The 18,303-nt window shown below is 37.2% G+C and overlaps 1 protein-coding gene across 2 annotated transcripts in view; it reads right to left on the bottom strand.

The window, feature by feature from the left end:
* Positions 1-18,303, bottom strand: part of rasa1a (RAS p21 protein activator (GTPase activating protein) 1a) — a 45,079-nt gene that overhangs the window by 2,988 nt on the left and 23,788 nt on the right. The window contains exons 7-25 of one of the 2 annotated variants that reach the window (XM_059550175.1): positions 18,182-18,234; positions 16,935-17,085; positions 11,417-11,495; positions 11,205-11,325; positions 10,038-10,194; positions 9,848-9,935; positions 9,296-9,376; positions 8,816-8,973; positions 8,652-8,728; positions 7,742-7,914; positions 7,446-7,605; positions 6,230-6,372; positions 5,868-5,983; positions 4,838-4,924; positions 4,681-4,748; positions 3,670-3,758; positions 3,481-3,558; positions 3,236-3,370; positions 881-960 (exon numbers count right to left, since the gene is read on the bottom strand). In XM_059550175.1, coding sequence (XP_059406158.1) covers positions 881-960; positions 3,236-3,370; positions 3,481-3,558; positions 3,670-3,758; positions 4,681-4,748; positions 4,838-4,924; positions 5,868-5,983; positions 6,230-6,372; positions 7,446-7,605; positions 7,742-7,914; positions 8,652-8,728; positions 8,816-8,973; positions 9,296-9,376; positions 9,848-9,935; positions 10,038-10,194; positions 11,205-11,325; positions 11,417-11,495; positions 16,935-17,085; positions 18,182-18,234 — 2,094 coding nt within the window. Of the gene's footprint in view, positions 1-880; positions 961-3,235; positions 3,371-3,480; positions 3,559-3,669; positions 3,759-4,680; positions 4,749-4,837; positions 4,925-5,867; positions 5,984-6,229; positions 6,373-7,445; positions 7,606-7,741; positions 7,915-8,651; positions 8,729-8,815; positions 8,974-9,295; positions 9,377-9,847; positions 9,936-10,037; positions 10,195-11,204; positions 11,329-11,416; positions 11,496-16,934; positions 17,086-18,181; positions 18,235-18,303 lie in introns of both variants that reach the window. The other variant, XM_059550174.1, reaches the window with a different exon arrangement.

Raw genomic sequence — 18,303 nt, forward strand, 5'->3', positions numbered from 1 at the left:
TTGTTATTTTCAAAAGCTGTTTTCTCGAGCTGATCTGAGACAGTCAGTACTTTATAAAACATGTTTAATAAGTGCATGCATTCCTGATACAATCTTTACTACTATAAATTTTACTGCTGTAAACATTTTTATTTTTTACCTTAAACTTTTCTCCTGAGAACGTGTCTGGCTTTGAATTTGTCTCAGGGAAGACCCAACCAATCAAAAATATTGTACAATAAGTTGGAAAACAAATCAGGTTACCTCAAATTATATACTCATGATTCCAGCAAGAGAATTTATTGTTTTGATATAAAATAATCATACTCTCTGAGGATGATAAAAAGAAAAACTAAATCCAGTCTACAGCACAAATCGAACTAAATAGATCAGGGAAAAGGACAAAGAACACTAGTCTGAGCACATTTTGCATATTCATAGCCATGTAAATCAGTAACAAATTACAGTATAAAACGCATTTTAGCTCATAGTCCAGTTAGAGAGAAGAATTGTTGCAGCCTTGTGTCAGTTCAGTTTCAGATCAAGCAGATGAAGAGATACACTTTGGCAACCTGTATTTAAAAACATAATTCTGTCGACTTGATGGGTCATTCGTTCGACCCGTCTGTTAGATTGATATGTACCCAAGATACGGAGAGCAGTCAAACCGTGTGATTATAAAGTCATTGGTGTTGGACTTGGGAGCCCAGCCGTTTTGTTTTCTGCTGTAGTTTGCATAGTTCTCGTGGCACAGACAATGAGGCGGAGGAAAAGGGAGGATGGAAGATAAGGGGAGGGTGGGAGCTGGCATGGGGATGAGGGTGGAGCATGCTGGGTTCCCACTGGCTACTCCATGGAGACGGAGACAAACTGACAGACAAAATGACGGAGGAGGAACTACCTGTTGCTGTTGGACATGGCATAGTGCGCCTGTTTCTGCTGGAGGAGCTCAGTGATGGCCAGCAGCTTTTTCAGCACGTGCTGTGAAGAACAGAAAGATTGCATTATCATCTTCACCTGCTGGGTTAAAAAATGGCACAGCAAAGCCAAAGGAAATGCATTTTTGTCTTGTTTTCTTAAGGTCACTTGTGATGCACTTGTCATTTTCTGATCCTCTGGTGGCCTTTTCATTAATGTTTGCACCAATAACGGTGTGTGGGTGACTGCTAGTTGACATTTAGTTTCAAAGTTACTTACTGTTAGTAGAATGTCTAAAGTAGACTATCAAAATAAAGTGTTACCCAGAACGGAAAAGAACACAGGGTCTTTGGAGTTCATTTTTCTTCAAATTTAACTCCAACTGAAACACCATCTTAAAAAAAAATGCATCCAATGATTCTCAACCAAGTGGCCCAAAGGAGCTCTAACATATTTTATTGGATTGAGATATAAAATCTTATGTGGTAAATCACTGATGAGTGAAGTTAATATTCAGCTATTAAAACTCCTGCTATTAAAACATTTAAATTTAATTTGAATTGTTTTCAACTATTTTCATCACACAGCTCTTTGGAAAACGTGATTCTAACTGGCCAGTCTAGACATTCTGTGTTTAATGACCGCTATATTATATATTTGAAGATTATCTCTGGTAACCAATTATAGTATATGGCTATGCTAGTTTTTATTGTTCCTGGTAATTGCGTTACTATATAGCCATACTACCCTTTTTTTTAAAACAGTGCTGTGTTACAAAGAAATATATATTTTTTTTAATCATGAAGAACAGTTCTTTATATTAAAATAATAGGCATATAATAGTAAAATGTGAAAAATATCCCTTTCTGAGGTCAATCATTAGGTTTATGTAATATAATATACTGTAATATAAATAGTGCTGTTAAATTATTAATTGCTATTAATCACATACAAAATAAATTTGTTTACATAAAATGTGTGTGTACCGTGTATACTTATGTATGTTTAATACACACAAATATAGTATATATTAAAAAAATATTTACATGTATATATTTACAGTAGTCAACAGTTGAAGTGGGTCAAAAAAGTTAATCAGAGTTGTCCTAAGACAAGAACGGGTATTGTTTTGGTTTTAGGACAACTTTGATGAAAGGTTTTGATCCACTTCAAATGTTGACTACTGCATATTATTTATATTACAGCTAAAATATTTTTAATATATAAACACACACACATATACATATATATATACACATATGTGTGTGTGTGTGATATATATATATATATATATATATATATATACATACACATAGTACACACATATGTAAACAAAAACTTATTTTGGATGCTATTAATCACGATTAACTGTTTGACAGCACCATATAGTATAAAAAAACGAATTTAAGCATTTAAACAGACAATAGAATAGAAAAAGCCTTTAAACTGAGATCTGTAAGCTAAAAAAAATATTTTGAAAAAACATGAACAGGAATATTTTAATAGCCATCCAAACATCCATAAGTAGTACAGTTTGCACACTACTACACCTGTGTGTACACATACTACTCTATGAAACCATAAACTGCATTCACAGGTTTTGATCTGTAGCATGCCATCTCTATAGTGGTTTGCCTGTGTCCTGTGCATTGCACATTATTTCTTCTGTGCAGTAGCAACATAAAAAGTGCACGGCCGCACATGCGTGCAGCTTAGAGGGAATATTGTAGCCATGCCATTTTTGTGTCTCTGAAGACACTGGATTTATTTCATCTTTTGAAATGAAACTATTCCAGCTAAAATCAATACTATATTGCCCCTTTCACACTGCCATTCCGGCAAATACACGGGTAAAGTGTTCCGGCAATTGTTCCCGGGTCACTAGATTTTGCACTTTCACACTGCCAGTGATTACCCGGGATATGTGCGTGCTTTCACACACAACCCGTAAAGATCCTGTAACGACACGTGACATCAGGGCGTGATGTGTAATGTACGAGTCGAAAGCGTTAGGCACGTTATACTTTCACTGAAGCAAGCAAACTATCTCAGCTTCAGCGCGGATAGTGAGGAACTAACTGATCTCTGCTTCATTACAGTTTGCACATATTTTTTCGTCGCGAAGATTGATCTTCCTTCAAAACAGCCGGTAAAAGAGTCGCGCGATAACTCACGTCATCACTAAGACACGGCATTAGATCTGGCTTTTGTTCACACAGCGCTCGTCCCGGGTTGAACCAGGAAATGTTACTAGGTCCCCTATGTATATATATATATGTATATATATATATATATATATAGAGAGAGAGAGAGAGAGAGTAACAAGAGAGACACATACCTGCTGTGCTCCTCTCTCATTGCTGAGGGTGCGGAGTTCGTCAGAATGAGTAGCACAGATCTCATGCAGGGCAGCAAGGTCACGGGGCAAATCAGTCCTAAAGTGCTCGGTAGATTCCGGGAGATCAGGAACGTTCTGGAGAAACAGCACCAAGAGAATGTTATAGGAAGCTACTTCACACAGAGCTCATAAACTGAGCCGCAGGCAACCCATGCTGCTTTAAAAATGGATAGAGGGCAGTTTACCCCCAGCTCATCCAGAAACATGATCATCCTTTGTTTGTTGTTCTTGATGAAAGGATTCACCCCCTCCATGTAGGGCTCCTGCAAAACAAACACATCACGACAAATGCATCTCAACATTAGCATTCACAGGACACTTTGACATCTATTCAGCGTAACTCATTTTCTAACACAGCGTGAAAATCCAAACACCTTAGCAACGAATTCCACCAGGTTGGCCAAATTCTGCACAGACTTCGCTACCAGGGTAAGCGTTCGGCCTGCTGTGGAGGATGGAGGGTCTGCAAACACAAGACAGATTTTCATTACAGTTATTATTAGACTAAACAAGTCAAGGTACCAATGGTCATTTCATTTTGTACACTTTTTTTTTTAGACATGGCTTTTACACAAAACATTTTTTTACGATGTCACATTAATACTGGTTTGGTAATGTAGTCTGTTGTTAATAAACTTGCCCACATCTATAGTCTTTGAAGTCTAGGAAGTTTTTAGAATTCTGTGGTGAACAGAAAATTAAAAAACTCAATTTTCTAAATAGAATTTTATAAATAAAATGAATCAATTTAATGCATCCTTCCTTAAAGTACTGTAAAAAAGTTTGAACAAAAATAAATCTCAAAATACATAAACGTTAATAAATTCAAACATTTCTAAACACCTTTATTTATACTTCAATCTAATGTCCAGAAGATACCGGAGTATACTTAAGAATTTACTTCTTTTACAACTTGACAAACACATTTTTCTTTATCCTCGACACAAACACATTTTTCTTTATCCTCGACAAACACTGACCGTTTACTGCAGTGTTAGTTTTGTCTTGCATTTATCCAGCATATATGTAGATTGCGTTCCAATTAAATTACAATTTTATTAAAATTAACTAAAAATAAATTACTATTCATACGATTTTTATGCTCTTATGATCTGACATTTTTATTAGAAAGAATTTTAAAACCCTTTATAAATATATTTTATTCCAGCTAAATATAAAATGTACAACAAATCCATTTTCATATAAAAATACGAAAGGCAGTTGACTGCCCCACTATGACATGTTTATGCCTTTTACACATTTGGACCGTTAAGTGCTCTTCTATCAGACTGAAGCTCTAACAGGTGCAGAATGAAATATTTGAGTGGGTACTTGACCTAAATAAGTTGCCTCTGAAAGAGCTTGTGTGCAAGCTGTGCACTCACCAGCAATGATGTTGAACATTCTGGGGTTGAGAATGGCAGGGCAGATGAGCCTTAGGAAGACAAAACCACTGGAGGACAGAGACAAACACATCTTGACACTTTGCAAGATGTTGCTCTTAACATAAACACATGCAAATATAGCTTGACAATGTGTTACCTCACAACTCGGGTTCTCATTGTAGTGTTGGTAGGCCATTTCTTCTGCACAGACTTCTGAAGACAGCCATAAATGTACCTCAGGGTCCTTAGACAAGAAGTGTTTAATTAATTCAGCACAATATGGACAGGAAGTTAATATAGTGGGGATGCACTGGTCTTTATAACAAGCTAATAATTATTTTCTGATAATAACTATTCTGTTAAGCTGATTATGGCTGATGACCAATAAGAATCTAATGTTACAAATGTATTCCTAAAATAAATCAAAAACATATAATATTCAACTTAATTTGAACAGAAGTGTCAGTAAAGATATGGAAGTTACAGTACACAAGATTTCTATTTCAAATAAATGCAAAAATAAAATTTATATAAGAAATGTCATTTGAGCTCCAACTCCTACATATAAAAAAGGATCATGTAGTACTGGAGTAAAACTGGAGTTATGACTTCTGAAACTATAGCTTTGCCATAACAGGAATAAACTACATTAAGATATATTGAAACGGAAACAGTCATTTTAAATTGTAATGATATTTCACAATATAACAGTTTTTAACTGTATTTTTGATCAAATAACCTCTATAGCCTTATAAAGCATAATAGACTTCTCTCAAAACATATACAAATTCCCCCGAAATTTACAAACCCAAATATTTGATCATTTTTAGCACAAGAAAATTTTAATTCAAGAAATAGTGCTCTTAAAAGGTTAAATCTTTGTAATATTCTTGCACCGTCCTTCTAAAAGAGCACTAGATGATAGGAATATGATGATAAGAATAACAGTTAAATACCAAAGGTTGACCTAGAAATATACAATATTTATCCCAAAAATAATCAAAATACAATAAATATAAAGCTGCTTTAAAGCGATACCTTTTTGCACTCGCACTGTATATAAACATTGGAATGACACTTGTGATGCCATGGTAAAATAAGGATTAGTATAGTTAGTGGGGTACCACATTTCTAAGGTTTTACTACAAAGCAGTAAAGCTGATATGGTGGTGTGCTATCATGCTTACGGGGGCAAGATCTCAGCAGCCATAAATATCTTCTCCACCAGCTCCGACAGGATGTTGAGTAAGTGAGCTAGATTCAGGTTAACATCCTCATTCTTCTCCAGTTTAGACGGGTTCAGCTACGGAGGGAGACCAGAGAACACGCCACATGAGGGAAAAGGATTCTGACTGCCAGTTCAGTTTATTCACTATTCAACAGAAACCCGACAAAAGCCAATTTGCCCAAGGCTTAAGAGAGAACATCATGATGATGTATTTGGCGCAGAAACACTAAACACAACACATCAGAACATTTACAGATCCGAGGCACAGTGGAGCCTGATGTTAACAGATGTTAACAACATGGCTCTATTTAGTTCCACTACCTCACAGGACTGCTTGCTCTCCATGATCTTCAGTATTGTGTCTTTGAGGGCGTGATGGACGAAAGGGGTGGCTGTGGCCTTCATGTACTGCTCCATCAAAGTACTGGCCAGAGTTGTGGCCCGAAACAGCGTCGTAGCTTCATCTGCAACACCAAAACAAGAAACCACATTGTAAGGATGTTTATGATAAATGATGGACAATAAAAAATAAGTAATTTAATAAAAAATAATCCTTTTTTGTACATTATTATTATTGTTATCAATAGCAATAAATTTACATTATATTAATCATTCAATTTATACTGAACAGTCTTAATTCATAATTCAGAAGAAAATGTATGATGAATGTATCCTGAATTGGAGGAAAATACTGGTAACACTTCATTTTAAGGTGTCCTTGTTACACGTTACATGTACTAACTATTATAACAACACTTAATTATGCATTATTAGATGCAAATAACCCAAATCCTAACCATATAGTAAGTACATGTTAATTCAGTTAATTAATATTACTCAGCACTTAAATGTATAATTACACTGTAACAAGGTAAGGTTTTTGAATTATTAAAAAAAAAAAGAAGCTCCCTTAGGGCTCACATCATTGTAATAAAAATCATAAAATCATAAAAAATAACAGCTTTTTTGGAATATAATAAAAAAATCGAAGTTATTCATTTTTCCTTCAGAAATCATTATAATATGCCGATTTGATGTTTAAGACATATTTCTTCTTCTTTCTTCTTAAGACAACAATCTACTAAAATGTCATCATACTGGAGGAAGTGGTTGAAAAGAGATTTAATCGGTTAACTAAGGTTTTCTTTTTTCTTCTCTTTCTTCTGATTGAGGAAAAAAAACTCTTCCTGCACACTGAAATCACAATCTAATTAATATTCATGAGCCATACTTTCATCATGATTGAGTTTGTAAATTCATCCACATACCAAATTGAGTCAATTCTACTAATACTGGTTTCGTGACACTCTTCTCTGAACACACTGCGCATTTTCATGATGATGTCTCATTACTAAACAACTAGTCATTGCTTGAAAAGTGGGACTGTATAAAAAGCACAAACAAAACTGTCAAAGCTTTGTTCTGTAGCTAAAACATAATGAACAAGCCTGAGGGAAGCTGCCTAGCCTCAGTGTAGCTGTGACATCTGTTTGCTGATGAATACTGAACTGTGAATAATACCAAGAGAGAGCCTTACCCTCCATATTAATTTCTCTGTCATTCAACATCCTCAGTAACGGAGCTTCGGCTCGCTCGTGTCTCAAGATACGGAGCAGGATGCTGGCCAGCAGGGTGCGGTCCTGTCCACACACGTGAGCCAACGCGTAGATCACATGATAGTCTCTCTGCAGGATGAGCTGGGGATGGACAGAGAGAGCATGTCAGAAAAAGATACTTTTGTTAAAAGGGTAAGTGTTCAAGGCCACACAAGTAATAGTTCCAACCAAAAATCTTTTTGTTCAAAGTGTAAAATATGACCACGTGTATGTTTACCTCTTTGAATTCACTGTACTCTTCCTCAGACATAATCTTCTCCATTGAATATCGCACTCTTATGCGCAGTGAGCCTGGCTCAATTCCCTTCAGCGGCACATAGGAGCTCAGAGGAAACCACTCATCGATCATCTGGCCCCTCTGCAGCCTGCTCAGCTGGCAGCGCATGAACACTGAGACAATACAGAAGAGAAACTAATTAGAGAAGAGGAGAAGTCTAGTGCCAGCAGAGGGTGCACTTGTGCAAGGAAAAAGAGCATAGGGGAGGTTAAAGGAATGAAATTGATCTCTATGGAGCACCTTTAATATACTGCTGATTTCCAAAAAAAAAAAAAAAAAGACTTAAATCAAGTTACAGTAACATTTAAAATGCATAGTGCCAGGCCATAAATATCAAAATTATATTCAATAAATGAAGTATGTGTTTTTTTTTTTTTTTCGTGATGGGGGTGTTCATTTAATAATAATAAATGTCTCTAACACTAAATCAGCATTTTTGAATGATTTCCGAAAGATCGTGACACTGAAAACTGGGGTAATGGCTGCTAAAAAAATTCAGCTTTACCATCACAGGAATAAACTGCATTTTGAAATATATTTAAATACAAACTAGTTATTATTAAAACAATCTCATAATATTACTGTTCTGAAACAAATGCTGCATTGTTGACCATAAGACTTGTTAACTTGTAGTCAGACAATCATTCTTATATATTATTCTTATATTTTAAACAATTATTATTTTTTTTTTCTATTTCAGTTAAACTGGTCAGTATCTCATTTCATTTGTCTGCCAAAGTGCATTTTTATTCACACAATGCTTGCTGAGTGTTAATTTATGAACCCGGTGTGAGGTATAAACAAATCTAATGCAATAATTATATGGTAATGAACAGGCGATGATACTCACAGATGTCACTTTCTTTGCTCTTCTTGGTCTTGTTGCTTAGGATTATTTCAAATCTGTTGATGTCGCTCGACAAGTCACTGCGAGAGAGGAATGGGAGTCAGAACCTTAATCGAGCATCACTTTCAAAGCCTCTAAACGAGTCTAGAGAGTCACAATGTACTCACTCAAAGATGAACTCCTCGGTGAACACAGGGTTCTGTCCCTCTCTGGGATGAGTCTTCGCCACCTGCACATTGTTCAATGAGATGGTGCAATAGGGGTTGGTGAAGTGTTTGATGGGAAGTTTGTGGGCCTCCTCCACATACAGGACTAAACTGCTAACCTAAGGCCAGAGAATGACACGCAAATGTTAGATTTTTCCGTGCTCTGTAATGAATAAGTGATGAGATGTCAGAAGCAGATGACACGCGGAGATCTTTTTCCAAAAATATGCCTGTGGTAATGAAGATGACAAGGTTCTTTTTAGATTTGCGTGTCTGGGATCAGGTGCTCTGAAAGAGGTTTTCATCCCTCTGCTCACCAGCATCCAGACAGCTCAGCTGTGGCCCGCTCTGACGGCACACTCAGAGTCATCTGAACACCTTAACTCATGATTAAAGCAACAGAAGCTAACATTAATAAAAACAGTGAGACTTCTCTCTCACCTGACGCAAGCGCTTGTTGAATGTGGTCTGCAAGGGTTTCCTAAGGTTATTGCAGAATGTCTGCAGGCATTTCATCCAGTCCTGTGAATGCAGGGCACTTGGTTGGTTCAAAGACTCATATATCACTTTTACACAGACTTGGTTCCAACATGCAGAAATCAAAAGTGACAATAAGGACTTTAACCCCCCCTCCACCCCCCACCCCCCCTCCAAATTTTTATTCCAAATAAATGGTTCTTCTGGACTCTCTTTTCATCAAATAAGCCTGTGAAGTTGTATCAAGCTTTCCACAAAAATATTAAACGGCACAACTGTTTTCAACATTGTTAATAATAAGAATTGTTACTAGTGCACCAAATCAGAAAGATCATGTGACACTGAAGACTGGAGTAATGGCTGAAACAATTCAGCTTTGCCATCACAGGAATAAATTACATTTTAAAATAAGTTCAAATAGACAAATATTTATTTTAAACGTAAAAATAAATGTATTTGTATTTTACAGGACTTTTATATTTTTAACGTTATATATATGTAGAAGTGATGTAGGACCTGTGCCTGCTCAGGTGTCTCCCCAGCAAAGTAGAAAATGTACTGCTCCTCGCTAAAGTGCTGAACCACAATCTGGAAACAGTTTGGCCTGGACATAAAAATAGCATTAACATAAAATATGTACATCAATATTGCTGCTTTGTTAACTGGACCCAAACACTGTGGACACTTAAGCTTTACAACTGCATACCTGCCAAACAGACTGTCGTGGACTCCATACACAGAGCACACACTCAGATCGATTAGTCCTTTGGGTTTGGTGGCTCGCTTCTCACTCTCAAAGTAAATGAGCTGAGCGTCGTTGCCCTCCAGGATGAAGTACAAATGCTTCCAGCGCTTACCCTTACCTGTGGATGCACAAGTGAAAATGTAAGCAAGATGCTTTGGTCTCACATTTACTTAACTTGAACGGTTTAGAAAATTAATTTTAAGGGAGCCAAACCATGGGAGAACACCTGTTTTTTTATGTAATGAATTTAAAAGACAAGTATGTTAATTCTTGCCCAAGGAGCCTATATAATAAAGATTTTACTACACCCTCAAACCAGCTGAATACTAACAAACAACAGTTAAATGCCAATGAGAAAATGCGTCAGAACTAGGGCTGGGTATTGACTCAGACAAGCTCTTAATTTCATTCCAATTTTGTTAATATATGAAGTTATATATATATATATATATATATAAATATAAATAATGTACAGTAAAACCCTAATCAGAACTATAAGAAATTCATTTTAGAATGCACAACACTGAGGTAGATACAGGTAGATATAGGTAGATAAAGCCTTAACTAACAGACTTGCAGAACACCTTATGTATTCAGATAACCGATTTTTAAGAAAAAATTACATTTGAATACAGGGAGCCTGTATAACACAGTCAGGATTTGAGGTATAATGATTTTAGCCCACATTAAACCCCCTGAATATTAAATACAAACAGCTGAATACTAACCGGACAAGATGTCAGAACTAATTCAGATTCATAGCCTACGATCAATGAGCACATCCCACAGAGCGGCAAATCTCATACTAAGCAAAGCCACTGTCATTGAACTGGACAGCTCTGTGTTCAGGTAAACGTTTTGCTTTTTGTTCTGCGTAGCTGATCCTGAGCTTTCTGTGAAGAGTCTTCCTGTGCGTTTCACAGGTGATCAAAGACTGTCAATGTTTGACAAAACCACACTCACATGGGGCTTATGTGCTACAAATTACCCACATCCTCTCATCCCACTGAGAATGACTGAGCACTGAATACAAATGTTACGTGTATGTGTCAAACAGTCTTATATGCTGATAACCAGTAAAATTTCAATGGAAGCAGTTCGATACAAAAAAATAGTAGCCTGTGGTACCTTTGTTGAAGAGAAGATATCCTTTCTTGACAATGTTTTTGTAGAAAGCATCTTTTGTTTTCCGTCGAATAGTGTTATAGATTTCTCTGCCGTCGACCAAGTCGGAGAGGACTTGCTCTTTCTGCTAAACAGCAAAAAGGACGCAGTATTATGCTTATTATTGAGAGGTTCTTCAGCGATATCTGAGTTGATTGGAATGACCTTTCACTTACCTGGACTGAGACGGGATCTTTCAGAGTGTAGCCCTCCACGATCTGCTCTTTTCGATAACGCTCGATGATATCGTCAACACTGCCAGGAAAAGCTTGGTTTAATTAGAGACCAGCTGAATGTAAAGCCATGTGGTTTATTACTATGTGCAAAATTACATTGTGTTACATTTTAATTAAATCAGCTCTGCGACATAATATATGGGACAGGGTTTAATCTCTAAAATGCTTTGTTCAGCATCAGGAAGCAAAAATATTTGGACAGGCAGACTTTTGGAGTATTTGACTGAAATCGGTTTAGTCATTTGTAGACTGAGGAAAAATGGTGTTTGCAGGCAAATGAATGAAATTTAAATTTGTGCATTTATAAATTATTCATCTCTGTTTGTAATAATCAAACACTTCAGTGTTCATTTATATACAGTTGTGAAGCAAATCTGGAGTCATCTGAAATCTTTACAACCAAATCAGTGATAACAATTGTATATATATATATATATATATATATATATATAAATAAAAGCATAATTTTAATCATTATTTATCCATCATTGTGCAATTTGCAAACACTGCTTAGCACTACATAGCAGATAAAGTTATTAATGCTATTCTGATTATGGAATACAAGATCGTGCCATTATACAATTACATGGAGTTTTTCTGCTCACTGTTTTGCATGTTATTCTTATGTTTCTGGTCAGGTTTTGCTGATATGTCAGTTATGTGCATGTTATGTTATTGTTGTTGGAGAGCTCATCAGGAAAATGTCCAGACAGCTATGTTGTTATGGCAATAAAGTATTTTGTTTTATTTGTCAGGCTGTCAGTAGGGCTGTCAAAATAGCTGAAAAACGAAATTCCAATTTATTTCTTCAATATTATCAAAATTAAAATGTATAATTTCAGTTAGGGAGCTTTTTGCTTCTCTTCTGAGGCCACAAGAGTGCGCATCGAGCAAAATATTACTAATGCACGTTTATTCAAAGCATTAGTGGCTTCAACTCGATAGGCTAACATAAACCTTTTAATGCAATGACACTTACATCGCCATCACATCACGTGCACTACTGATAAAGGTCAAGTATACTTCGGTAGTCCGCGAACCATCCACATTATGTCATTTTTGTCATCCGCGTGCAGGCGATTTTTTTTCCGAGACCGCGCTGACGGTGTGCGTACACGAGGTGAATGATAAGACAGAAGTGGTACTGTGTGTCGAGCTCGTCCGCCTTTGATAGTTGGCGATAGCAGTTGGCGAGACGGAAAGGAAACACGGACTGCGAAGTATACTCTGGGCTTATAAGGCAGCCTCCTTAATGTACACCTAAAATTTGAATGCAAAGTTTTTGCATTCGAATGTGGATTTTTATTTTAAATTCGACGAATATTCAAAATGCAATTTTCGTTTCCTTTTTCAACATCAAATAACAGACGAACGTAAAGAGAGCGCTGGAAACGCACAAGTCAGCAATATTTCTTATTTATTGGCATGAAGTTTCGTGCAGAATAACAAACAGCAATAGGAGTGCATCATTCTCAAAAAAATATAGATGCAGAGGGGACAGCTGCCATAAACGAAAAACATCACTGCAGGCTTCAACCCGGCTGCATTTATGATTTAGGCAATTCAAAAATCTCCCAAGATTATTTTAAATAATCATTCAATCCATTTCAAACAACTGTTCAAAAAATGAAACTTTAAATGGACTTGAGAACAGGCCATGTGTGTTTTTTTATTGAACGTAACCGACACTTTAGCTAGGCTAGGCGGCACTAGGCAGGCATAATGAAATGCGCAAAAAAAGGCTAGGGCCATTACAAATTTATTGGACAGGAAAACAAGCCGATCAACATTTTCGGGATCCAGAGCAGAGCGTTTTGTATTCACTATATGTCCAGCTGTTGAGAAGATGCGCGCCGACCGCACTGATGTCCCAGGGACACTCAGGTACAGCTGGGCAAGGTGGGGCTATTACTGCCAATTTTCCACCGCAAAAGCCGGTCGCTGTCAGCTTGCAATGGTCCTTTTCATAACTCAGAAACTCCTTTAACTAGATGCGCGAATGAGGCGAATTCGCTGCGAGACCTCCAGATGCACGTAAACGCGTCTTTACATTGACTTAACATTGAAATCATTCGTGCCAGACGCTCTATTCACGTTTGGTGTGAACGCAGCATAAGAGATCGCTTTCGACATCACTGGGTCTTATAGGCGCGTAAAATTGCTGGTATTTTCTGTCTAGCTTTCGCAACGCATACTGCACTTTCGGAATTCTTTATTTTCTTTATCTGCTTGTTTGTGCGTTTTGTTACATCTATATTTTTTAATTGTTTAATTCTTTTAAAATTAATAGTGTACATATTTGGTTAAAATCGATTCCCTATTTTCATTTTCGAAACTTTTTTTGGTTGGTCCGATCGATTGTGCAATCGATTTTCGAACTAAAAGTGACAGCCCTACTGAATACAATAATTTCCGTAATAAATTACTTGCGCTTCAGAGAGAGCAGACAGAACACAATAAATGCAGTCATTGCTTTTAGAGGAGGATGCCTGCTGTTTGGGAACGCAGTCATGTAAGACCGTAATTATACAGAAATACTTTGATGACAGACTTTCCTCAGGCATTTCAGAATGCCAAAACAACATATAGATGCTGCGAACGAGATCGGTCCGCTGGTGAGTCAAGTTATCCAGTCTCATAGCACAAAGTCACATGATTTTTTCAATGCGCATGGTGGAATGTATTCGGTAAATACGCTTCCATCGTTGTTTATGCGAATTATTTCTTATTGGATAAAAAGTGTATCCTACTTAGTTGTGCGCATAAGTTTTTTATGCACATTGTTTTTAATTTATGTGCATCGTGGCATTTCCATCCAGTGTTTTTTTACGCGATAATCCAAAATGTGCATAAAAATAGGTGGATGCAAACAGCTAGTGCTGCTTGGAGATGCACAACAGTAGCTTTATAGGTAATATTTTTGTCGGCAAAATTGAACAAAAAAAGACAATATTGAGTTTAAAATATAACACAATATTAACTTCTTATTTACTGAACTGTGGTATAAAATTACATTTACATTCGTGTTCGATCGTGAAAATCATGAGCGTGAAAAAAAGCTTTGCTCTCACTGCTTGTGTGATATCACTTATCAAAGGATATTACTGTATTTTTCAGAATATAAGTCGCACCTGAGTATAAGTTGCATCAGTCCAAAAATACGTCATGACGAGAAAAAAAAACATATATAAGTCACACCGGACTATAAGTCGCATTTATTTAGACCCAAGAACCAAGAGAAAACATTACCGTCTCCAGCCGCGAGAGGGCACTCTATGCTGTTCAGTGCTCCTGTAGCCTACCACTGAAAACTGTTAACTGAAATATTAACTTAATTTATTTAAAATCCAAGACCAAGAACAGATATTGGTAATCTGGAAAGGCAAGTTATTCAGCTAACGGTACACAGTAGTACACAGAACAACAGGCTGAATATGTATGTTAACATAACACATTAACAGTTTGCCATACAATAGCATAAAAACATACCTGGAAGGCTGAATAGGCTAAACTTAACATAAGCCAGCGAGTCCAACAGTTACCGGTAACGCTAAGCAAGTTCACCAAGCTCCCGCGATCTTATTCCACTTCACTGAATCCGTTGAATTCTTCATCCTCTGTGTCGCTTCTGAAGAACTCCACCAACTCCGGAGGAAGATGAAGCGCCGTCTCTTCTTCTGCGGGGCTGTCGTCAGACTCTGCATCAGTTCCAGTTATTCCGGCCTTTCTGAATCCCGACAGGATGGTTTCAGTTGTTACTGAACCCCATGCTGTGTCGATCCATCCAAGGACTTGCTGGAAAGTTGCATGGAGCATTCTCCCGGTTGCCGTGAAGCTGTGCTCTCCATCCACCATCCACTCCTCCCACAGGCGACGCAAGACTGCCTTAAAGCTCCGGTTCACCGTGATGTCGAGTGGCTGGAGTATTTTGGTTAAGCCTCCAGGGATGATGACAGGTATGGAGTTGCACGCTTTTATTTTATCTTTGAACTGTGGCGTTATGTGCGCTCGCATACTGTCCATCACAGGCAGGGCTTTGCGTGTTTTAAAGAAGCCATCAGGACGCTTAGTGTAGCACTTTGTAAGCCAAATGTTAATCATTTCTTGATTCAACCACCCTTTCTCATTCACGGCCATGACAACTGTGGGGAGAAATTCGTCTTTGGGCATGGTTTTCCATTTGAAAATGACCATCGGTGGCAATTTCGATCCATCTCCACAACATACCAGCACCACTGTGAAGTGTGATTTCTCATGACCTGTTGTCACTATATTCACACTTTTCTGCCCTTTCTCTGCGACACTTCGGCCCATGGGGGTGGCAAACGTGAGGGGGACCTCGTCCATGTTGATAATATGGTCCGATGACACGTTGTATTCAGTAACCTGCTTTTAAACGAACTCACGGAAACTGTCGACCTTAGCTTGGAAGTCTGCTGGCAGTTTCTGACACAATGTTGTCTGTGCTCTGATAGAGAGGCGGTTGCGTTGCATGAAGCGGTAACACCAAGAAGGGCTGCCAGCAAAATCATTTATATTCATCTCCTTGGCTACTACCAGGGCGTGGAGACGCAACTGCACTGTTGACAAGCCTCTCCCGGCAGCGCGTTGTTCAAGCACCCATCTGTGGACTCGTTCCTCCAGCTCTGGCCATCTTGCTTTCAGCCCGCGGTTAGCTTTTTTTGTTTTCTTCATTTGAGTTAGAGTAACCTCTGTTTTACGCCAGTCCCTCACAAGTTTCTCACTCACTCCAAACTTTCTTTCTGCTGCTCGATTACCGTTTTCGGCTGCATATTTTACTATCTGCAGTTTGTAATCTGCAGAATAGGATTTTCTTTTTGGGGGCATTTTGTTTGCATTCAGTCTTTCACAGTTGTCTTTAATTTAATATTTCAGTTAACAGTTTTCAGTTGTTTTCAGTGGTAGACTACAGGAGCACTGAGCAGCATAGAGCGCCCTCTTGTGACTGTAGACGGTAATGTTTACTCTTGGTTCATGTCAAATCAATTGATATATAAGTCGCACCTGACTATAAGTCGCAGGACCAGCCAAACTATGAAAAAAAGTGCGACTTATAGTCCGGAAAATACGATAATATAAGACAAAAACTCATACGGGGCATTTTTTGCCCCAATATCTTGAATTTTAGTGCAAAACTGCATTTATGAAGTTGTTGCCCTGCATCATATTTGTCAACAGTCAACTCTATGAAATGTAAGGTGACGTACAGGTTTGGGGGCGGGGCCAGTGCATTAACTGCATTAAAATATTTGAATCGCTTTATTTTTTCATAGCTAATCAATTAAGTTAACGCCTTAAACTGTCAGCCCTAATTTTATTATATGATGGGAAGGCAAACAGGTGTTTAAGACGAGGATATGAGGTGCGAGAGTCCATTTTCAGCCAGACCCCACATGATGCTTTTAGGTTCTGACAAGACACGTGTCTGCTGTCCTACCTGTTATAGTACCGCCCTCCCATCATGTACTGGTTGTTGGGAGTGGGGCTAATCTTGAACCTTTGGATGTTCTCATTGGTACGAAAGAAGAGGGAGTAGTCGCCTGGTGTGTTGTCCGATGGCCTGACCAGAAAGCTGCAGACCTGTCCAACTGGACAGAGGAGAAGCAGCATATTAGAAGTGTTTTAAATAGATTTAAATGGCAGTTATGAAAATAATGACAGCTTCTGTTGTACTCCATTATAATCCAGTTATCTTTAATGAATATCCCATCTTAGGTTTGCAAGAAAAGTATTCAAAGTTTGTGCAGCCAAAAATGACAAATGATTCAGATAATGCCGTATAATGAAGTCTTTAATGCCTTCATAAATCAAAAGTGCTTAATACATGTTCACTTTTATGATTTAAAGAAGTAGTTAAGCCACAATTAGAAGTTAAGTCATTTAGTCTGTTCCTCCCAAAAATCTATCTACAACATGAGGGAGTAAATGCAATGAGAGACAGATCATTATTTTGGCTAATAACAGATAAAAGACTAATGTATGATGAATGGATAGTCACTTTGACATTTGCTAAAGATTAATAAAGATTAACTTTACTTAAAATTAAAGATTAACTTTGACAGTGTTAGATGATGGCAAAGGTCATCTAAATATAGGGAAAATAAGCATTTACAATTAAATATCCAATATCAATTGACACTGTTTTTTATATATATATATATTGATAAATAATTATAGAAACCTGCTTCTGCCACAGAATAAGGCAGAATTTAAAAATGTAATTGCAAATTTCTCTTATAATTCAGACTTTTTCCCTCACAACAGTTTATAATTGCAAAACTTGGGAGTTTAGATTGAGGAAAAAACTCAGAATTGTGAAATAAAAATCACAATTACGTTTTTATTCAGTGCCGGAAACAAAACAAAAAATAAATAAAAGCGATGTGAACAGAGTTGTGTGATGTAAATTCAATTTACAAGTTTTGTTTTAAAGTTAAATGAAAAGTCGTAATTATCTTTTCAACATTTTTATTTATGCATTTTTTATTCCATTGTGGAAACAGGCATTCATAAATATTTTTTTTTTCAACTAGAAGAGAAATATTACTTTAATGATGTCAAAATTTCATTTGTAAAATGCATTGCTGTGGTTGTAGCACATCACCTGATATTACAGTCAAGGTTTTTTTTTTTATGTTCAATACACAAACTTGTTATAGGCAGTGGTTTGTCGCACTCATGTACCTGTCATTAGCAGGTTGTACGCCTCCTGTTTGCTGATCTTCCTGTGATACCAGCTATGAAGACAGAAAAAGAAAAACAAGAGGAAACAGGAAATGAGACATAAGTAAGCGGGGCAGAAAGGG

This window comes from Carassius carassius, chromosome 5, assembly GCF_963082965.1.
Source record: "Carassius carassius chromosome 5, fCarCar2.1, whole genome shotgun sequence".
Taxonomy (NCBI): Eukaryota; Metazoa; Chordata; class Actinopteri; order Cypriniformes; family Cyprinidae; genus Carassius; species Carassius carassius.